The 24,612-nt window shown below is 37.3% G+C and overlaps 2 protein-coding genes and 1 long non-coding RNA gene across 4 annotated transcripts in view; 1 reads left to right on the top strand and 2 right to left on the bottom strand.

The window, feature by feature from the left end:
* The window catches only part of LOC136256342 (sushi domain-containing protein 2-like), a 37,940-nt gene extending 31,005 nt beyond the window's left edge, over positions 1-6,935 (top strand). For both annotated transcript variants that reach the window (XM_066049277.1, XM_066049276.1), the window contains exons 8-10: positions 3,971-4,066; positions 4,395-4,514; positions 6,622-6,935. In XM_066049277.1, coding sequence (XP_065905349.1) covers positions 3,971-4,066; positions 4,395-4,514; positions 6,622-6,770 — 365 coding nt within the window. In that variant the 3' untranslated portion in view covers positions 6,771-6,935. The remainder of the gene's footprint in view (positions 1-3,970; positions 4,067-4,394; positions 4,515-6,621) is intronic.
* LOC136255179 (collagen alpha-1(XXIII) chain-like) overlaps positions 1-24,612 on the bottom strand; it is a 176,133-nt gene that overhangs the window by 140,698 nt on the left and 10,823 nt on the right. The window lies entirely within an intron of this gene.
* Positions 13,502-16,993, bottom strand: LOC136256225 (uncharacterized). Its single transcript, XR_010701390.1, has 3 exons — positions 15,668-16,993; positions 14,320-14,391; positions 13,502-13,805 (listed from the first exon to the last, which is right to left on the bottom strand). It is a non-coding gene; the product is annotated as an uncharacterized lncRNA (long non-coding RNA).

Raw genomic sequence — 24,612 nt, 5'->3', positions numbered from 1 at the left:
TTTATTTAATGTTTAGTTACGCTACCACTCACCTATTTACGTGCTCTGTTCCTCGGATCTTCATTCTTCACCTCCAGCAATCCATTGATTGAGGAGGGGGTTTGGTAAGTGCCAGGGGCCTCATCTGCCATGGTATATGGCCTAGGCAAGGTTATGTAATTCCAGCGGGGCCAAAGTAGGAAGTACTTTTGGTTTATTGATACTTGGGTAATGAAAGAGTTTAGAGCAGAGAAGCGTCTCTGTCCTAAACTCTTTACAATAGAGGCCATAGGTAGGTCATGATATGTATTATGTATATCGTGATCTACCCCCCCCCCCCCCCCAAGCATCAAGGTTATTTATTTAGACCATGCAATGTGCAGAAATGATGATGGTGGCAACATCTAGTAATATGCAAGATAAGCTATGCTTGCAGCATACAGAAGATGATGATGATGATGTGCAAGCTGAGCAACGGTGACATACAAAACAAGCAGTGGCAGTGACATACGTTGGTATACGGACAAGCAATGGTGACGACATACATATCAAGCGTGACAACATAAACATTAGGAAGACATAACATACACACAAACTAACATGCAACTAACAACCCAATGGTGTGCCCCGTACCAATTGCCTGGCAAAGTTGTGGAACACATCCTAACCATAGAACTACAGATATATGACGAAGACACTGTATCGTGTACACATTAGAGCAAGCACTGTGTTTTGAAACAATTCCTGTTGAAGATGTATAGGTTGAAGTTTCCTTTAATGACAATAAAATGGACTTTTCTTTGGGACTATTATAAGACTCAAGGGGTATGGTGTGCAAGAAGCTGGCACAACACCATGAAACTACTATGCAAAGTTCTAATATGTACTTGGCTGCTTTTCAACATACAATTTATGATAACCATGTGTTTGTGTTGTTTTTACAAAGCAACTCTTATTATTTCACATTTTACTGGGGGTGTACCAATAGAGAAATTTCTGAACCGATCCAATATAAAGCGATATACTGAGTCAGAACACCGATACCGACCCAATATAATAAAGTGCAGCTATACATTTAGATTAGAGGAAACTGAGAAACTTTAACTTGCCATAAGATACACTTAGTAAGTAGTTCCAAGTCCTAACAATCACTGCCAATGGTTGATTGCCTGTGGTGGTGTGGCCTCAATTAACAGCCCCAATTAACAGCCCAGGCCGTGAGGCACCCACAAGTTTATTTTATTTTATTTTTTATTATTATTTAGTGCGTGCTCCCACCAAGATAAGTCCAAATCACTCCGTATTTTTAATGGCTTGTAGCAGGAGCTCACAAGCGCCGAAGGCGCGAAGGAGCGCGATACTAGTGGTTCCAACATTTGACTAATTACTTAAACCTCAGTCCATGTAGGGCATTCATCCTATATACACTGCTACTCAGTGGTTTATTGCATCATCACTTTTAAGCTGTTAATTTTCAAAGGAAGCCATGATGAGTCTAAGTACTTGTGTGCTATTTGTAAACTAAAAGGGGACTGAACAACTCTTAACAATGAACTAAGTAGCCATATGTTTTGTAAGCTCTCTGTGCTGTACTGAGGACCAGAAACAGAGTTGTATTGAAATAATTCTTTTAATTATCCTACCAGTATTACTGACACTATATGGCTGCATATTAACTGCTAGCACCTGTTAACATAACCAAGCACAGCCCAGGAAATTACTGCTCTCTTTATAAGGACATGTTTCATTAACAAAAGATAGAACACAGCTATATCCTGAGTGTCACGCTCCCTCGACGCCCACAAGCTCCTGCTTGTAGAGATGGCTGGTTGTTTCAAGCTGTGTTTCTAGTTTATTCATCCCATGGTTACTTCTTTTATTTTATTTATTTATTTATTTATTTTTTTTATAGCTCTCCACTATGATCATTTTTGTATGGTTATAACAAAGAATGTTTGTTATGCGCGTATTTCTATGGCTTCTCGTAGCGTAGCACTTCTTTCCAAGGATAAAACTACTGTTTCCCCAGCTTTGTTTGCTATATAACAGAGGGTATAATGCGGCTTTACCATGGCAAAGACTATTTCGGTATATTATATTGATTTTGGCAGCTATATTGAGACCAACCGATATTGGCAAAAGACAAAATCGCCATATTGGCCACTGATACGATGTACCGGTACATCCCCACTGATTGTATACAAATATATACAGTGTGTGGGGGGACAGTGTGCAAGATTATACTAGTACACCAATTGGTGTTATACTGTTGCTTACCCGATGCAGCATCTTGTTTGAGGCCGTTTCGCGATAGTCGTGGTGTTTGTCCTCGAAGATTCTGATTGATGCCCACCACGTGATTTCCCTGCATTTTTGTTGATTAGGTGGCGTCCGACGAACTGGTTATGGTATGAGGTGGAGCTGTAGTTACTGTTGGTATTGAGTCCAGCGGCGTCGGAGCTGTCCAAGGCGACCGTGACACCGTGCGTGGGCCAAGGTAAGCAACTTGTGGAAACGACCCTGAAGGTGGCTACTAGCATTGTAGTATCGCATCTTGTCGCGTCGTCGTCCTGCCCGGAATACTTGTTCCATTAGGCGGCCCTTCCTCCGGCGTGACAAAGCTCTTCGCTTGCTCAATCCAGCAGTCGACCTTCCCAAGGACGACGACCCTCCCTTTCCTCAGTCGGCGATAACTACGAGTATTCATCTTGAAGATTAAAAGCCACTGTAACTGGCAAGATTTGTTACAACAGGTATGAATTACTGCCAACGTGTTCTGCTCACTTTGTTGCGCATGCGTTGTTCTTATTAGAGCCCACTGTTGCATGCTAATATTTTGGGTACTTGCGCAGCCTACGCTTCACAACATTAACTGTGTTTAATAACTTAAACTTTATGTATATATGTTTTATGTACTGGCCATATAATTTATGCTAGCATCAGGCATGTGTCAATGCATGTCAAGATGTGTCAGGTATGTATATGTTTGAAATTAATATTGTTTGTTATTCTAAAAATTGAAGAGGAGATCCTTATTCATAAAAAATTATATTGATTTGAAGTTTGTTTCTTTTGATACAAGATGAAATGAAAATTAATGGTTATGTGGATAGTGCCTGCTTATTGGAATGCCTCAACAATCACAGCACTAATGATAATTAATAAGTATAATTGCTACATAAATAGGCTTGAGTACATTATGTTTTTTAAATTACCTATTATTCTTTCTGGCAATTCTTTTTTATTCACCTATTATTCCCAAAATTATTCCCAAATATTCCTGGAGTAATTCCTGGAATTGTAAAAGTCAAATGAATATTCTTCTGCAGCTGAAAATATAACCACTTGCAAGCATAAAAACTATACCCAAAGATCGAGATACTCTAATAGAGCAGTCACAACTAAACTTGTCTGACTGTTTTGTTAGGGTTAGTGACTGCTCTATTAGAGTATCTCGATCTTTTTGCCCGATTTTGTGCTAGCAATGATTGTGGATGGTGCTTTACGAATTTTTCTGCGATACTACACAAAAAAAATATGTGAATTCGAATTAATTATTCCGAAAGATCACCCTATTATTCCGGAATTATTCCTGATTCTTTTTACCACCGATTATTCCAAAAATTATTTCGGCATAATGTATGCATGCCTATACATAAAAATCTGTTACTTTGCCTTGTGCTAGCTTAAATATATTCTTGTTATGTCCTAATCTCTCTCCAGTCCATACACAAGATCCATACAAATTATTCACTGTTCACAACTCCATTTGTAATTGTACCAGGCTGATAAACTAAGGCTTGAAAGTACTTGAGATTAGTTACATTTTTTAGTGTAAAACAAATAATATAAGAGCTACATAAACATTATTTATATTGGAGTGATTGCAATCACATATTAAACACAGTAGAAACTGAGTAGTCTCTACTTTCAGTAGAATAGCAGATAATTGTGCAGGTGTAACAATTATACTATGGTGGTTCTTTTATAGTTGTCTGTGAGCCACCTTGTGTACAAGGAGCCTGTGTTGCTAATGATACCTGTAATTGTGTCATGGGGTATGTAGGGGAAAGATGTAACGAAGCAGGTTAGTATATTGTTTTATTATACTTTAGCTACATTTTGTTCTTTAAATTAGTACTATACTGTTTGGACTTGGTTAATTACAGGCACTGACTACACTGTTTTGCAGGAATTGTTTCTCTGTTTGCGTGGTTCTATGGGTTTTAGGAACGTTGCTTTCAGCCAATCAGAATATCAATGATACAGTATAGCTGAAATTATGATGCATGCTTGTATGCATATGTATGTACCAATATCAATACCAATTTGGTGCTTATAATTTGTTCATAGTGCTTTCTTGTAATATATAGATTACAGCTGTACAATACTTACTACTTGTTTTCTTCATGTAGTGTATGAAGATTGTGGTACAGATTTTGAGGTGTGTGCTAATGGTGGAGTATGCAGAAAACTGGGGACTTCCTACATTTGTGAGTGTCCTGATGGCTTTACTGGATTAAGTTGTCAATCAGGTATAACTACGTATTACTACTGTACAACATGTATTGGTTAAGTAATCATAACAGTGTGTATGTGCACGTGTGCTTTGCCAGGTGAGCTTTTCATCGTGCATAGAATTCAGCCTTATGTTGGCTTGTGACATAATTAGTACCCTAACACGTGCAGCCCCACCCCTCCATCTAACTAACTCTACACGGATAACTCTGTAGTAGTATACACCACTATGATGCAGTAGTTACTCCCATGTGTACGTACTTACCTCAATCCTGAGCAGAAGTTTACAAACAATTGAGTTTCATTGACATAATTATGAATAGGCCGTGCTATATAAGCCTATGTTCCAGCAGAGTGCATAAACTAAATCAGTTTCCTTAATTATAAAGTTCTGCTTGATAGTATAAGAGGTGCAAGCTATGTAATTCAAGCTTTGGAGTAACTTTTTATCTTTCATATATGTTTTCCTGTATATATGATATGTAGTTTTGTGGGGTTGTAATATTTTATACATGAGGATATAATTTTATGGTTATATGTGACCAGATTGCATAAAGATCTTCCACATGCATCCAAATTCCTCCCCCACCCATCATAATGATTGTATATTATTAATAATCATCTCTAAATGTTTGTCGCTTTTTTTTAATTTTAAAAATTTGTACTTGTATTTTAAACTTCAAACACTTAGAGCCTACATGCTAAAGATTACAATGAAACATGCCTTTTTGCTACATACAAATCACATCTACTGCATATAGCTATGCATCAGAGTGGAAACCTCGGACACATGTAGCTGTTAATGAGTGCTTTGATTGTGTGACATGTCACTATGACGTATTGCAATTCTAATGTATACAAGTACACAAAAGCATTTGCTAGAGTAGAGACCATAGCACATCAATAAAAGGTACTGAAAAAAGTTGGAGTAGTCCATGATATTTAATAACAGTAAAAGAATAAAAAGTGTTATACGTATCCCTACTGTGCATTTCCATTATGGTATCTTGAGCACGGTAGGGATATAACACTTTTTATTGTTTTACTGTGATTTAGTATCATGGACTACTCCAACTTGTTTCAGTACTTTTTATTGATATACTATGGTCCCTACTCTAGTTGAAAATTCCAAGTTTTTTGTGTACTCTGTTTGTTAACTTTTTGTAAATAATTATTATGACTGGTGAATCCATGCATACCGCATCTGGAATGGTGCCTCGTGCCCCAGCTTTATCAATTATCATCTGAAAAGTGAAATATCCATTACGCTTTGTTGTTGGTTATGTTCAACCCGTTACACAGCATTTCGAATCAAGAACTGTTCAAAAAGCACCTCTGCAATCCACGCATACTGAAAGAAAGAAATGGTGCCACGCACCCCAGTTATATCAGTTATTGTCTGATAAGTGAAGTATCCGTTACACTTCACTGTTAGCTATGTTCAACCCATTACACAGCAGTATGAATCAAGAACTGTTCAACTCTACAATCAAAGTAGCCACTATGAAAATACGGACGATTTCTGTTACAAAGGGAAGCCATCACGTGCTACCGCCAAATCGACACTTTTCGCTGTCAGCAAAGATGAATGGGACACAAAGGAGGACATTGGTAAGTCTATGAAGAATGCATTGTACATACTGCAGTATGCCAAAAGGCTCTCGTGCCGAAGCGATGTCAAACAGTGAAAAAATCAAGCCTGTAGCTTTAGCCGTTATTGAGTTACAGTTGTCTGAAGGAATCAGTCAGTCAATCAGGCAGTCAGTAGAAAATTCCATTAAATTTTTAAATTCTGTAGCAACTTGTTGAAAGTGTTTCAGGTCAATCTGAAAGGTTTTTGGACTCACTTTTTCCTAACCGGAAAATTGAGGCTGGTTTTTGGGTGATGTTATTTCGTGAGCCACACCTACTCCTTTGTGGTCCCTACTATACAATACTATAATACTGTATGATACACACTTAGCAGTGATTTTTATGGGCTGTTTAAGTGTGGACTGTAGTATGGGTTTTAGTGTTCATAAGTACAGTAACTTTTTCCATATACATTATTACATAAAAGTGCATTCTTCTTTTCAGCTAGTCTTTATGTATACATGAACAGCTATTAGCTTTTGTATCTTTTAGAAATCCATGATGACGATGATGGTGATGATGACAACAGCCAGCTAGTCATTATTGTAGTATCATTAATTGCTGCTCTTGCATTACTTATACTACTTGCTCTAGCAGTATTCTTCTGTTATCACAAGCGTAAAAGGAAATATTATGTGTGATGTGTGATGTGTGACCAAACATTTAGGAGCTATAGAGGAGGTTTTGTTAATTTAAATAATTTTATTATAGGCCTTGCAATTGGTTGAACACTGCTATGTTTTGCTTTTTGCTATTGCAGTATATGAATTTATCTACTACCATAAATAATATAATATACCTCCAGACATATATTATCTATGTCTCTACCTGTAAAAACACATGTGCGTATATGTATACAATTGTAGTAACTTTGCAGACAGTTTGTTATCAGAGATAGCTATATATATGTGAGTGGTTCAAGTAAAATCAAAGTATTATTGCCGTGTTTTAAAAACGTATTTTAAAAAATACAATTATATAATTTAGTCCGTGAGGAATGTCGTATCAACATAGTAACTTATTTTGATAAATTTTGTGCATGGTGAAGTCATAATGATGACATCAAAATGCTAAATTTTAATCTGCATTTTTTTCAGATTTGTTTAAAAGAAATAAAATTTGGAGTTTACTTGAACCTCTCACATATACTAAGTGATTTAGGGTATATAACCACTTTAACAAGGGCATGAACAAATGTCAGTTACTGAAAAGAATTATTTCCAATCATATCCAATTGAGAAACTAATATGTACATATAAGCATTCAGTATCGAACAATGATACCAGTAAGTTCTTATGTATTAAGCTAGCTAAGAGTTTAAGGCAGTGAGGAGCTATCAGTACTATAGCTTCCATATGGCTATTTCACAGTTTGTATAGTGGAAAGACTGCATGGCCAACATTAATTGTCTAAGTCTGTGATGGTATAAGACATGGGGATTGATGGTGGTCCAACTGTCATACATTTGCACTTCTTTACATTGAATCTAAGCAACCAGTCATCCGCCCAAAGAATTTATGAAGTATGAAGGACCTCCCTCAAAAAAACTTTACTACGTACCAACTAGGAAGTTAGTAGAAGCTACAGGTGTAATATAGGGATGCAATAAAACGATGGGAAGAACAAGGGGAAGGGCTATGTTTGGTAAGAATTAATTAGAAGTAGTAAAACATATTTTTAGGACTAACAGCTACTGTAGGAACTATGTTGTTAAAATCGAAATACTCTAATAGAACAGTCAACTACAAGAAACTGTGGATTTGTTGACCATTTCACCTTTATATCATCATTCTACCAATATTCTGGCCTAATTCTAACATGTAAAAGTTGAAATTCATTGTTTTGCAGTATAATATTATGAATGTGTAATTTGTGGCTCTGGTCAACTATAGAATGCATTCTTAGTTGTACACATAAGTTTGGAGATTCCATGATGATGTTCTTTCTCTACCAATGATGGCAGAGCTCTTTGGTTATAGAGTAGTGCTTTTTAGTGAGTGTTAGTATACAGTAGCAGCTCCTACACTAGCTCTACAGAGTTACAGTAGTATAATATTAGTATATACTTACTGACACAGTTACACTCGGATGTGTCATGCCAATTCCACAATCTTGACCTCCTCTTTGAAACTTAGTACACATAGTTGTGATGTTGACAGCTGCAGTTGTAGTTCTGCATGCCACTTGTGCTGTAAATGACTTGAAGATTTCATCCAGTGATGTTTTATGTTCATTTCACATGTAGCTCTGTGATCACATGCAATAAGTGAAGCAGGCAGTGGAATACAATAACATTGCTGTGCTGGTATGAACTTGGTGAAATTAATCATGAGTAAGCAAAAAGTGGGTTTCCACGTGAGAATTTTAAGTTTCATTCAGAGCCCACAAGAAATGCACATAGGTTGTGGACATGGAGAATGACATCTGTAGATCGGTGAAAAACAATAAGCATATTTCAGTTCTTTAGAAAGGTACTTTATCAGTTTGTCTTAATGTACCTGTACTTCTTACTAATTAACTTCTAAGGCTTGGCTACAGAGAGTTTAGGTAAGTGTCCTATTAATTTTGGCAAGAATTATCTATATATTGTCAACCACTACTGAGGGTTCATGATTACATAATGTATTCTACTTATAGTACAGTGGCACAAAGCAAAATCATGCACTTTTTTTATAGAAGCATGAAACTTCCACAAAAGTAGTACTCCTCAATACATGAGTCATGACAAAAACTATTTCAGATAGTGCCATTGCAGATTTGATCTTTAGACTTTGGTGGCCTCTATGACCATTTTTGCTCAGGAATTTGATCATTTTTGTCTTTATTTCCCTGAAACATTAATTAATTTGTTAAAACATGACATCTTTCTTAATAAAGATCTTGTTGAATGAAACAACATACTTAGTTTTCAGGTAATTTCATTCCAAAGTTATATTACCCATGAATTTTGAGATGATTTACTTTCCCATGGGTAATTTATACCCCAAGAGCAGGTGAATTCAAAGAATTTTGTAGCTACTAAAAGCAATCATAACTTCAAAATGGAATTACCTATTAGCTTCAAAAAAAACCAAGTTGTTTTTGTTCAAAAGGACCTATACTTTTGGTACCATGTTTTTAACACGTCAATTAATGCCTCAGGGTTCAGAGTCAGGGAGATAAAGACAGAAATGGTCAAATTTCTGTGCAAAAGTGGCCACAAACATTAGCAAAGGTCAAATCTGCAATGGCACCATATCAAAAATACTTTTCATGACAAATACCTTTTATATGTGGAAAGTTTCATGCTTTTATGAAAAGGCACAGAATTAGGTTAATTGTGGGGGCTATATGCCACTATATACTATTATACAATTTAGCTTAAGCTGTACATGTGTCAGCCAACTGTATGTGGCAGAGTTTACATTTCTTTAACATAAATAGTAAGGTTGCTGTCTAAAGAACTACGCACTAAAGTTTTAAGTGTTTAGAGTTTGTCAACAGTTTCATGGGACCTGTATGCTTATAACTATTCAGTTGTCTTCATGGCTACTGGATACACTGCTACTATATTATGTAAGTGCAGGTTGATGTGCATACCTGCTATACAGGTGTCATGAGTTGTATAAAACAGCTCAGTCTGAAACAATCATTTTTGTAAATAGCGGCATGCCTCCTTTCCAAAAGAATCTGCCCTGCCCCTGCATCTCTCTAGATCTGTCTAGTGTCTATACATATACCTCTGGATTTGCAAAAGAGGATTTTTAAATCCTAGTAATTTACCACTTTGACAATCATACATGTAATTTCTGATTAGAAAAGCTATTGACTTGAAATATTTGTGACCGCATTTGCAAAAAGGGGTCTTCCACACACATCCATTTTACCAACTTTGACAATTCATAACTTCTGATTGGAAAGAGCTATTGACTTGAAATTTGATCAGAGGTGAGCACCAACATAGTTGAAGAGATGGTGATTAATGTGTTACTTGTACATTGAGTTATGGTCTCCCAGGTTTACAAAATTGGATGTGTGTGGAAGACTCCTTTCACAGATCTGGTCACATTTTGGTCTATGGTGAGCAACCACATAGCTTATAGATATAGAAATTTTCAGATATTTGTAAGCTATGGTCTTTTAAACTCATAGAATTGGATGAACATAGTGTGTATGACAAGGTAAGAATAATACACAGATTGTTACTTGTGTATAACAATTTGACCTCTGTGTAATACCTCTACAATGCAAAAATCAGAGCTCTATGTTCTATAATTTAGCTACAACAACTGCCCCACTAATTGATACATCCAGTAATTGGTTAATTACTCAAATTAATTGCATATTTATCAACATGAACTAAATCATCTGTATTACCGTAGAGTATCTATGGTATTACCAATCAGACTCCAATGCTACTTAGTCTATTGATAACTTTTTGTAGTACCCTTTCGCTAGTAGATTTCCAGCAGCCATTCCCCAATTTTACTTTCAAATCATCTATATAAATTCAATTCATCTGTTATTTCACACCACCCTGCTGTTTGCAATTGATGCCTTGGTGTTCTTGTTGACTCAAAGCTCAATTTGAATGAACATTGTAAATACATTTCAATACAAGATCGCTTAACTTTCTTCATCACTGTTTATTCGATGCTTTACAATCTATAGCTATATCCATAAAGCCTACTGCTTACATATGCATTATCCGTCCTGTGCTAGAGTATGCCTGTCCTGTTTGGTATCCTCATACTGCCAAAAACATTAATGGTGCAGAATCTGCACAGTGAAGAGCTGCCCATTATGCTTCCAACAGCAGGTGGATTCCTTTATCGTGTATTGTTGGAACAATGTCTGCATACAAGAATTAAACTAGCCTTCTATTCAACAATGGTATAGCTATTTCTCCATTTGTTATAGTCTATACCACAGCCATTTTTGAAAATTTTTGACTCTTAAGTTCCTACAATTATGCAAGATTGCATCCTCTATCTATTTGACTTTTTGCTCCTTCTATTGAATCTTTTCACTATTCTTTCTCCGATAACAGCCCATTTTTGTGGAACACCGTGCCATAGCTCATGCCATTGTGCAGATTAAAAATGTCACCTCATCATTATCTTTTCTGATATTATTGTTATGTATTCATATTAATGTGTTTATTTTGTTTTGGTACAATCCTGTTGTTTTGTATTTTGTAGTCCAAGTAGCTTCATCATTCTTGTGTACGCTAATGTATTCGTGGGGAGTATGTTTGCAGGCTTCTCCTTTTATACAACCCATCTAGTCTTTTGACAAAATTGATAATTAACAACAGCACTATGCATTTAACCACAAATGAATATAATGTATTAAATATAATGGGCATGACGATCATATTAGAGAAGTGTGCCACTATATCATGCAATATTATTACCTTATTGTTTTATATATATTTCACCTATTATTATATGGCAGCACAATTGACCCTATAAGGTCTTATTTTTACATGCTTATCAGATGAGTTATAGCATCATTATAAAATAAGATCTTCAATTACAGACAGCAAGAGGGGTGTTTTCAACCACATCATTTTCTTTTAAAATTGCTTCTGTTCAATCCCTAGCTGTACCCCACACACCCCTCACTAGTGTTACAGCATATATAATTCCTCAAGTATAGCTATATCAGTATTACAATATTTGGAATTTCTCTTTCATAAGTGTACAGAGGAATGGAAGAGATTCACGTGATTTATTTGTTTTTAAGCATACACTAGCTGGTGTTAACTGATTACCCTGTACTGGGATTACAAAATACAAATGATAGCCTATAGCTACTCATATAGTGCATGCTTCACTTGCACACTGTACAAGCTCAGTAGGCAATAACACTGACACAGTGACACTGTCATTAGCTCTTTCCCAAATACAAATTGTAAATACTTCTGCTATTTGCTAGCTAATTTATAGCTGATTTGTTAATTAAGGCTTTAATTACAGCACAAGTGCTAAGACAATATATAGACTATCAACTTGAAATCTCGGTCAATGAGCTACAGTACCTGCCTTGAGGTTTATTACTGTAAGTTTATCAGCACCTGTAACCCTTAGCTATACAGTATGTATGTATATACACATGGCAATTGTGGTATAAGAAGAGGAATATTTTGCAATTTAGTTAGTGCATGGAAGGCTATATAGTTACTATAGGGTAATTATTTGAGGAAAATCTCAGTAATCTCACTGCAACCTAGTGGTAACTCACTGTAGCCAGCACTGTATAGCGGTTAACCTGTATGAGCTACTGAATTTGTAAGAGCAATGTTTAATTATTAGCCATGCAAAGTGTTTGGGGACTGAAGAAGGGGATCCAGAGTAGGAAGGGATCTGACTCATCTGAGTACCACAATTTATCGATATCATTTCATAAATTAGAATATCAAGACTCACGGTAGTGAGTCGCGCGGCCAGTAAAGCAGAAACGCGCGCCGCAGACAATAAATGACGCGACCACTACGTGAGGATTTTACAAGAACGAACGTTCTCAAATTTGGCCTTCCTGTAATCCACCCGTCACTTACGCTATCCCTCTGAAACTCTGGAGTTGAACTCATCGTGTCACTAGTAACTACCACACAAGCAGTGAAGCAAATCCATGCCGATTGTTTCGTGATCGAGATTGCCGACATGAAAGGGGACGTTTCATTTTTTATTTTTTTTATCGCATGCGGTTAGACGCAACCGCAGGTGTATGCCTTGCGTTCCTTTGTGCATTCCGAACATTGATCGCCCTGTTATCGCTTCAGTATTCACTCAATCACCTCAAGATTCACATCATCGATTTCACCATACATGATTACCCTACAGTCGTGATTTCAGCACCAAACGAAGTTTCAGTCGTCCTCAGTCGACCTAGAGGCCAAATACAAATCCCAGATTGTTGTTTTCCGCAATACTCGCTTGGCATGTAGGGCAATGTGTCTTTAAACTGTTCTGAAAGTTTCGTTCAGATTGAAACATTTGTTTTCGAGAATGGCTAGTTTGAAATTTGAATTTAGTCGCCCCCACGTCATTTGCTCTCTAAGAATTTTACTCGGAATTTAAAGAATGACGCAGAGCACAACTGCGGTCTCTGGGTATTGATGAACTGGCGCTCTATGTAGTTAATCAGTACATATAGCCACCAAGAAGTGTGCTGCCATAGATTATAGTCCATAGATATAGCTAATCTATGGTGCTGCATACCATCCTTCGTTTTGAAATTGGTCGCCCCCACATAATTTGTCCTCTAAGGGCGCGGCTTAAAGAATGACACAAGAGTACAACTGCGGTTACCAGTTGTTGACACAAGCTGTGAGTAATTAGCACATGTAGCTAGCTTAAAAGGAAGTGTGCAAAATCGCCTAATACAATTGTCACCATGCATTATTGCATTTTATAGCACCCCCACACAAAATTACACATGTAATTACAACATACAGAGGAGACACATGAATACCAAACACTTTTCACAACAATAATGTAAGAATTGTACAATAATGACTGTAATATAACTGCTATGCAAATGTTTTCCAGTGGCCCGCCATGGTAGCAAGTCTCACATGACGGCATGTATATTCATCCAAACACAATGGGAGTAACGAGTGAGTATGATGACAACAAGTTGGTATGACTCCATTTGTAGAATCCAGATGAGTGGGTGTGGCTCCAGTATGTCTAAACGGTTAACAAACATTCCTGTTATAAATACGTGCTAGAGTTGCAATATAATAGTATAGTATTTAAATGCAATAATACATAGTCTCCATTGCATCACTATCAAACGACACTAAGTGGAGGATATTGTTGCATCTCTAGTATGTACACTCTATCAGTACAACCTATCTTAATGGCCACTAGTATAGAAAGACAACCACTCTTGAAAAGCCAATTCCAATTGAGAATTTATACACTGTTACCTGCTGAATGAGTGAAGGTGGCAATAAACAAGTTCCACCGTAATTTATACACGTGATCTGATCCTGTATATTCTGTCAGTGGATGAGATCCACTTGGCCAGGACAAAATGTGACTCAAGTGCCCTGGATGATCCATACTCAACCAACTTATGACCCAGTGGCACAATGGAACTGACTATTTATAGAGAATACAATTACATTTATTTCTAAGATGTGTGGATGTGTGGACACATTACAACACATTACATGTACATACAAGACACGCTACGTACTGTTTTAGCATTTCAAGTCACCACATTATACACGTACCAGTCAACAATGCTTCATAGTGCCCATCAGTAAACCTGAAGAAAAGTTACGAAAAATAAAAATTCACATAAGTACAATGAAACCTCATTAATATGGCAGGCTGTGGGACCAAAAAATTTGGCCTGAATAACAAGGTGGCCTTATTAATGAGGTCATAAGTAATGCTTAGCTATATTTGGGACCTACTAGAGGTGGCCAATATAATGAGGTGGTCTTATTAAAGAGGTGGCCACTAAGTGAGGTTTCACTGTACATATAGTTCACAATATTGTGAACAATATTAATGGTTAACAATATACACTGAAACCTGCAGGTCACTTCTTGTGGAAGATTGCTCTCTACACAAAATGACACATTCAGAGATTGTATTTAGATGGATGATACAGTAACGCATTGTGACTTCAATACTCGTGATGTGTCACTGCTAGGCAGCAACCATATACACGGCACTGCCACATCGCACTTGCTCGCACACACAATTTTGCTAACGATTTTACAAATTGATAATTAAGGGGTGTGGCAACTAGCTGTTTCCCTTCTGTACAAGTGGCCACCAAGACAGGTCCACTGTGGATGAAAGCCAGGCATTAGATATTTGGTATTTCATGTGTTGAAGACATTCCAGGGCTTCTGGTAGTCTCAAATCTCACCACAGTTTAACTCAGGCAGTGTTGTGGTCACCACTAAACTACTGGAATGCTGTGTTATGTTCATCTTATGCTTGGCTACTATATTGTAGAACTGAAATGGATACTCTGAAAAATATATCCTATGGATAATGACTTCATCACTTTCTTCATCAGGAGCTTATAAGGACCAACAGTGAAACTTTTTACACTTGGGGCTGACAGTCAACTGCCTATGTCTGAAGCAGTGCTTTTGGTGCTCTAACAGATTGGCTGCCCCCTTGCTGCCAGCACTCACTGTCTCATACGCTGTCATACACTAAATCCATCTCTATAGCCAGTTAGAACAGCATGCTTCTTACCTTTTTTTAAGGCCGCATAATGCAGCCACCTCTTTAAAAGGCAAGGTTAGAAAATTTTGTCCCTACGGCCTGAATAATGACCAGTTTTCACTGTACTATTAGTGATTAGTGATCATGGGGGATTATTTATTAAGATACTAAGATATACAAACGCTACAACCTCTAAATATAGCAGTAAATTTTTTACCCTGGTCCAATGTCTCATAATAATCGTGACTTCGTGAGAGACTCTACTGTGACAAATACATGTTTATCATGATATGTGCTAATCGCCTTTTTACAATTAAGTTTTACAACACAAATACATGTATAGTTAAACTCACCAATTGCGACTAAATCCCTTCAACACGAAAAGACAAATAATGAGACAACCTTGGAGACAACAGCCACACAAGCCTATTCTGGTGCGTTTATTTAGTAGTAATATAAATTTTAAAGGCGTTTATTTACAACAGGACATAATTACGCGCCCCTCTATTGTCTCTGTACATACTTGCCTTTTCTTTACTATTCTCATTTCATTTCACAAGATCTCTTGGCAGGGGCGTAGCTTCTTCACTTGAATTAGTCAATGCTTGAAGTAGATCGAGATACTCTAATAAAACAGTCACATTTCTACAAGTGCCATATTTTTATATTGTAAAGTCTGTAAGTAGCTAGTAATTTAAACTATACAATCCGATGCTAAGCAGAAGTTGTAACTATGCTAAATATTGATTGCTGTGTTCAGCGGTGGAGCAAGTAGTTGATATGAGGGGGGCTGGGCTGACCCAGACTTATTTCTATAGTTTAGTAAGGTGAGACCAAAAAAAAAAAAAAAAAAAAAAAAAAAAGGTCGCAACCAACTGACAAGAGCTTCCACCTCACCAGCTACCATTTCTAGCTGATAAACTACATAAAAATCCTTACATAGCTCGCTACACACTGAATACTTTATTAGAGTGACTGCTCTATTAGAGTATCTCGATCTTTATCACAGTTTTCAGCCCCACTCCAAGAAAGATAATTTCGGTGTGATATCATTCTGAGGGGGGGCTAAGCCCCCCCCCTTTCCGCCGCCTATGGCTGTGTTACAGCTGTTTTGTGACTGCTCTAATAGAGTATCTTGATCGTTTCAATGCAGTACAAGATGAAAGGCAAAGTGTTGTTAAGGGTTTACTAGTTAAAATGGGTGTTAGTTGACTGCAGTTGCATGCCACTAACAGGGCCGTCCAGAGAAATTAGAGGGCCCAGGGAAAAGAGTTAAAGAGGGGCCCAGGGGCAAGGAAGGGTCTAGATCCTGACTGCTCTATTAGAGTATATCGATCTTTCTTTAAACAGGTATTCAAGTGGCCCCTTTCAGGCTGTGGTAGGGGGAAAAATACCCCAGTTACCCCCAATGTGGGCGGCCCTGGCCACTAAAATTACAGTTATATTTTAATATTCTGTCACTGTAATCTGGGGTTTCTGTCAAAACCATGGAAACTACTGACTCACCTACTGTTATCAACAGTGCATTGCTTATTCTAACAAAAAGTATTGAAATCCCATCCAAAAACAGCTTATAGCTGTAAAAAAAGTGCGCGTCCAAGTAAAGCAGAGTTAACTGCGACAAAAAGTAATGATATCATAATGCGGCCATGTGCGAGGTGTGCAAGTTGTAATATTAGCTAATCAGATAATACAATGTTATTGTTAAAGTGTTAATGAGAACTATGTGATGCTGCTAGTTTTGAAGTGTGTGAGCATCTTCATAAATGCCACATAAATTTAATTCTCAATAAAGCAATGTGTATAGATTCTCTGATAGTAATAAATAGTTTGAGTTTGGCCGCCTTTCCTGTATACAGCAATGCTACGAACAAAGGAAAGGTGGCCAAACTCAAACTATTTATTACTATCAGAGAATCTATACACATTGCTTTATTGAGAATTAAATTTATGTGGCATTTATGAAGATGCTCACACACTTCAAAACTAGCAGCATCACATAGTTCTCATTAACACTTTAACAATAACATTGTATTATCTGATTAGCTAATATTACAACTTGCACACCTCGCACATGGCCGCATTATGATATCATTACTTTTTGTCGCAGTTAACTCTGCTTACTTGGACGCGCACTTTTTTTACAGCTATAAGCTGTTTTTGGATGGGATTTATCTTTTCGTGCATCATTAGCACTAAAGGGTAGCTACAATAAAGAAATAAATAGAAATAATAAAAGTACGAACTAAACTACAAATGTTACATACAAAACTTAGCATACTAATTTTTTGAAATCATCAAATGTGATGAATTAAGTGATAAATAGTATGTACGATTCCTCAGTCACATGTGACCACAAAGACCAATGTCAAATCAGGCATGGAAGGGTGAATACAAAATAAAACAAAAAAGTAAGTTAATTAGTCCAAGTCGGGTTGCTGCGAGAAAAGAATTTTTCTAAGGACACGGTGATAGCAATTGTTGCTGCTCTATCAAGTACTGTTTTGGAATGGGAGAAACTTTGATTTCATTGCTGTTACAGTAATGGTCTCATTAAGGTAATGGCCAAGGCAGCCAAGTTTAGTACTGACTTGCAAAGTCCGATCAAGCTCAGCAACTATTTGTTGGTACTCGGGCTTTCCTTCTCTATGCTGATGTGCAGCACTAAGGTCAGTTATGCTACTTATGTATGAGAACTGAATGGGCAGGTGAGCTTCAGCTTTTAATTCTTTACTATACACAACAATATCAGGCCAGTATAGGCATGCTAGTAAAGCAGGTGCAATTGCGGCAGGAGCTAGGTGAATTTGATACACATTTACCATCCAAATCAGCAAATATTTCAACCTTGTCTAGACAAGCTTGCAGTCCAGCCATCAGCCATGACAACACAGCATCATGACGATAGGTATAGCCACAGGACAGCCATTCAATACATGATGGCAAGTAGGATGCGGCAACTGACAAAGAGAACAAGTCACTTCAGTTTGTATGTGCCAGTGACGTAAATTTAATGGAGTAGGCAGGGTATCTGATGAAGCTCATAACACAAATGAAAGCTGGCCTGGGTAAAATCCTAACAGAAGCCAGTTCCAAAACTTTGACTATGATTGTCTTTCAGAGTAGCATTGTTTTCAAACTTACACGTACTGTACTTAGAGAGTGTCCAGCTTCTCTTGGAAAAGTTTTGCTTTTAGAAATGGTAAGATGTTAGCTAGCAGTATAGAGCTGGTCCAGGAATAGTGTCAAGTTGAGCTCTGGCTTGACAGAGTAACTCCTGATGGGAACAATCTGCATATCAGACAATTCAATGTATTTTAATGTCATTCAGCTACAGTATGAAAATGTACTGTTTGTTCAGTTAGAATTTTAAAAATAAAACTGATTCTTAAAAAACCTGTTAATTTTAGCAACTTTTATATGCTCACCTGTATAGCACGTATATCATATAGGGGATGGGTGGATGGGAGGGTGCGGAGGGGAGGGGTGGTGCACGCACAAGAAGTGGTTGACAGTGAAAAAACAGTCTATAAGTATCATGCAACTGTTTAAATATATACGTTCTTTGATATTGTATATGCATTAGTTTGCCAGTGATAGTTATAAACGGCAAAAAAAATGTAATGAATTGCCCGCCCACGCCAACGCCCAATTTGCTCCTTCGTTAAAATGGCCTTGCTCAAAGACGATTAAATGTCTATGACATAGTTTTCTGTATAAATACTTTGGTTTGTTTATCATGCTGTAATATTGTGCTGCTGTGTTATGCTATAATAATATTAATGCTTATATTATTTAATGATGTTTGTTTCTATTACTTTAGTGCACGGCGGGAGGTGGAAGCGTCCATGATGACGATTGGGCAATGTGCAAATAAGGTGAGTGTATGCTTTGTGAAAAGAAGCCCACGTAGCTGTGCAGGGCTCATCTTCTGTACAGATCAGCTTCTGTATAGTCTTTCATTATTTTATTTTTCCCGAGGGGTAGCCAACTCCCACGCAAAACACAGAAATGGTGTACCAGAGGGATTGCCAACGCCCACGCAAAGCACCCAAATGGTGTGTACGAGACTCCCAATCTTTATGTATTTTTAAAAGCATTTAGTGAGATTGCTAACTAGTAACTACCTGTACAGTTGTTGATCTACATCTTGTTCTAGTTATTCATGATTGATCATTGTCTACTTTCTCCATTATTTTTACATGATTTTGGATTTAGGATTTGGTTTCTAATATATTTGTGTATTTCTGATTGGATTTCTCATATAGCATACAAGAGTCCCAAGGCATTGGCTACCCCTTGCTTTTTACCAAAAGCCAGTTCATCTCTAGTTGACAAAGATAGTGTGACCATCTAATTATGATATTACAATCTAAATTAAATTCTTGATCACAGATACACATTTCCCTTGTTGCTATATGTGGCGCACCACAAAATTAACCAATGTAAACAACCATTACCATACCTTGTAGTGTTTTATTTTTATGTGAATATGTATTGAAGTGTGTGTGTGTAGTGTGTGTGTGTGTAGTGTGTGTGTGTGTGTGTGTGTGTGTGTGTGTGTGTGTGTGTGTGTGTGTGTGTGTGTGTGTGTGTAGTGTGTGTGTGTGTGTGTGTGTGTAGTGTGTGCGTGATAAAGATTTTTTTAAATTCACCAATTTAAATGTGACTGTTTTTTCCACAGGTTTATATGTTGGAGAACTGCAAACAACTAACTTGAAATTTTTACAATGACCATTTTTTAAAAATATTTATTTGATTACATGTACAAAATACAAAGATGTATCACGTGATCAAAAAAGTTATTAGCATGATGTACAAGGACTATTGACCATTGAAAAGTTGATGAATTAAACATTCAAGAACGGAATGCTTCTCCATTGCAACTCGCCCACGCAATATAGCGCGCGCGTCACTAATAATCAGTGCTCAGCCGGGGTATGCGACTATTGGATTGAGATGGTGATTTTTATAAAATTATTTGTACCGTGTAAAACGTTCGTCACGAACGGTATAGCTAGCTGAAGTATTCAAGAAAGGATAGATCTAGCCTGGTATAACCTGGATTCGTTAAAAAGTTCGCGCCTGGATTGTTGGGGTGAGCCAATATTTTCATTGCCAATGGTTCTATGTGTAATGTTAAACCCCCTACTTTGTACCACGAAGAAGGCCGTATTAAGCTGTTACATTTTACGTGAAAGTAGATGTCATGCTGGCCATTCCTGCTAGAACTTGGAAAAGGTTTAAAAGTTATCTGGCGCTCCATAACAGAGCCTTGAAAACCTGCTTCCAGTGTAGACGCGTGTATCTTGTCAATAAAAATTATTTTTATTAAAAGCCGCTTAATTGTTGGATATGCTGAAGGAGGTCAGAGAAAAGATCTAGCTGCAATGCTAACTCCTGTATAAGTTGGTCTGATGATTTAGAGATAGCTAAGCTTACACACGTCACTTTGCTACAACTATACACAACTAACTACTACTATAACTACTGCTTACAGGAGAACCTGAATACATCCACTATAATAATACATACATAACTAAGGGTAGAGGGGATTTTCATCATCATCATCATCACTATCCTAATATGAGGGTCCTTTCAAATTTGCATCTGACATCTGGGACCCTCACCAAACTGAAAGTATTATAGAGCTAGAAAAAGTACAATGAAGAGAAGCACGCTGGGTGATGAATGATTATGGTAGACTTAGTTCTGTCACCTCAATGTTAAATCAGCTATCATTACCAACTCTCCAGACTCACCGCATATTATCTCGACTACAAACATTACACAAAGTTTTTTTACCAACAGATATCACTTACAATTCCTCCATACTACCTACCAACATCAAGATCCATGAAACAGTGCCATCAAGGGCAGATTTAGTGGGGGTGCATGGGGTGCTGAAGCACCCCCTCCAAAATTTTACCATGTGCAAGCTAGGAAGCTTCTAGAAGTTGCAGTATAGATACAATGGCTAATCTTCACTTAGAATTACTAAGAGGGGTTCAAATTATACTTTCTGTGTGAGACGTAACCTAAAAGCTGCTAAAAATCGAAATTCTCTAATAGAACAGTCAACTACTCTAATAGAACATCCATCATAACATTTTTTCCAAGAAGTTGCCAGTGTGTTTTCTTAACCTGTGCACTGCTATCTTACCATTGCTCCAAACATCCTGCCATATATTAATCACTTGCTGAGAACAACTTCTGTCAAATAGTTTAATATTATAGTGGGTATTTTCAGTTGTTGCTACATTAATTAATGCTTGGGTTGACATGCTTAAGTAAAACAGTTAAGTTCTTAGCATGTACACAGTTAACAAGGCTGTAGTAGCTATCTGAGATCTGTTTGTTTTTGCTTTATCAGTACCAAAGTTCCATGCTGTATTTATCTGAATCTAGCATCAATTGAAGCTAATAAAATTTAATGTCATACAGCATTTGCACTCCTAAACTCCTTGAAGTTCAACTCTATAAGCTCAAATGATACCACAGCATTTATGCTGTCATGTTATAAGCGGTTAGTTGTGGCAAAAAACTAGTTGTATATGTAAGTGACTTTCGACTCTGGTTGTAAAAAATTAATATGGTGATGGGGCTATATATAGTTGAAAAAGTCAGATTGAAATAGTAACAGAAGAGTCTGTGGCTATATATATTACAAAGAGGAAGTTATTTTTGTGTGCATTTTAAACTTCTAAAGATCCAATCCTGTGTATGTCTTTGACAATCCACTATTATATATTGCCTTATAATCCAATAGCATTTAAAAGTTAGTTCTGGTTTTCTAAAATTGCTTAAAACTGAACTCATCCATCTTGTAACCCCACAATCTTTCAGTATTTGGTTTAAAATAACTTCCAGATTCAATCTTGTGATAGCTATATTACAAAAATTTCTAGAGGGAGCATCACCCCAGACCCCCTAGCTGGAAAATTATATGCATGCGTACTCTACACACTGTATGCATGGTGTGTGTGTACTTGCCCTCTCAAGCCTTCTCTTCATTGGTACTGGTTGGACATTATAGTTTGAACCATGATACTGTAAAGCACACTAGCTATACCTTAAGCCAGCAATTATACACTAATATTGATGGATTTACCATATAAAATTTATTAATTTGTGAATTGATGTAATCAATTAGCAAAAAAAAACCAAACTCTAAAACTGCAATGTGGCATCATTTTCAGTCAAGAACATTGCCAAATTTTAATACTGAATAGGCTAAATTTGCAAAAATTTTGGTGGGTACATGCCCCCAGACCCCCCTAGATAGAGTGCTAGTTGTATTAACCAGCTGTCACTTTTCTTAGCCAACCAATCATTGTTAGCACCCTCCCTTCTGAAATCCTAGATCTTCCCTGCCATCCACTGCACTACATATTACCACATGCATCTACTACAACACACCAAAATAGTTCAGTATTTTTCAAGAACAATTAATGATTGGAATTCAATACCAATTGATCTTATTGAAGTTGCAGTTGCCGACATTTTTAGCAGATACTGACACTTTTAGAACTGGACATACAATCATCATAAATTGTGTTATTATTATTATTCTAGGACCCCGTCACATACAACCAAGTACATACACCAACGTGACAGCCCCCCGGTGAGGCTATTAGGTGGTGAAGGCACGATACCCAAATCAACTCAATATGTCACAGTAGTGACAGATATAACACTATAGTGGCATCGTAACTAAAGGCCACCAGTAGCTAAGTGCCAGTACATCATTGGTGTGGTAATGGCACAGTGATGTGTACACAGTATATGTATACAAAACATACAGGAGAGAACTATACATTATTGCAGTATTGTATGCAGCAATACATTATAGGTAACATCACCAGATAAAAATTATTAGCCAATATATAGCACAGTATATCAACATCAACTAGAGCTACATAGGGTTCATCAGTGGCGTAGCAATGGCACAGTGATGGGTGACACACTATAATTATGCATACACAACTTGCAGGAGATAGTTACACAATACTGTAGGAGTATGCAAGCCAGATAAACCAGATAAAGGAAGCAGCCAGAGCCTAGTAGCTACGCCAGGTGAAGGCAAAAAAGATTACGCACGTATTCAATTGCCTAACACCAACACAAAGGAAGTTCGTCATGCCAGCTGCACAAGACAAGATTGTTTAGGCCCCTATTTGGTGATTATTAGTTTCTCATCCACCGCCCGCATCCTTCTTAAGCTACCGCATGGTAAGCCATTATTTACTCTGCGCATGCTCAGAAGAACACGTGATACCAAACTGTTATAATTTTTTGTTGATGAATGCTACACTGCGCTATATATCGCCAGGAGAACTGTTGTTTTCCTTAACAAATTGCTGCAGTGCCAGTTGCATCGTGCTCTATCGACTTCATTAAAGCAGGTTTTCAGTTGAGTGTCGAAAAACAGTTGGCGATCACGAAAAGTAGAATCAGCTGGTGAAGGAAATGTTTGTAGTAAGAAAGAAAGACAATTTGGACAAGGTCTGTGCATCAGTGTGTTAATATTATAAAATAATGGCATAATGGTAATACCCTCCCGCCCGCATCATAATAATTAGAAAGGCTGGATGAGAAACTAATAATCACCGAATAGGGGCCTTAGTCTACTTGTATTTTATATGTAACTGTATTGTAAAGAGCGTAGCCTATGTTTTAATGTTTTCTTGTATTGTTAATTTACGTGAATGAATCCACTTGTCGAGAATTAACTAGGCACATTATTATTAGTATTGTATTATGTAATGTTGTATGACGTATGATCACATGTTTTGAGGGCTTTAATTGGAATGTTAGTAGTTGTATCTGTGCATGGTTGGTGAATCAGGGTCTATTGCTACCGAGAACGAATCGTTTCGCCCTCCTACCAACATTTCTGGTGCTGTGACCAGGATTTTAGTTGTCCGTTGGAGTGAAACTTTGTAACCCCAGACGTAAACGCTGTGGTACCGTGGCATCCTGTAGATTCTACTAACGGTACCCAGAGAGGCAAACATTCACGTTACTTATATAGTTGTTTGCCGTTAATCTTGTTTCAGTGGACAACCGGCGATCGCGATGGAGCAATTGACCCGCCTACAGACTTCTCGCAGGGCATAGTGGTGTGCAGAAATTCAACTATCTGAAAGCCCAACTGCATGGAGAAGCAGCCAAAGCTATTGAAGGATTTCCACTTAGTGACCGTAATTATCTCCATGCTGTAACTATTTTACAAGACCGCTTTGGCCAAACAGATCAGTTAATTTATGCACACATGCAGGCTCTGCTTGAACTACGT

This window comes from Dysidea avara, chromosome 5 (assembly GCF_963678975.1).
Source record: "Dysidea avara chromosome 5, odDysAvar1.4, whole genome shotgun sequence".
Lineage (NCBI taxonomy): Eukaryota > Metazoa > Porifera > Demospongiae > Dictyoceratida > Dysideidae > Dysidea > Dysidea avara.
The sequence above is the reverse complement of the archived record's forward strand: the minus strand, read 5'-3'. Positions and strand labels throughout refer to the sequence as shown.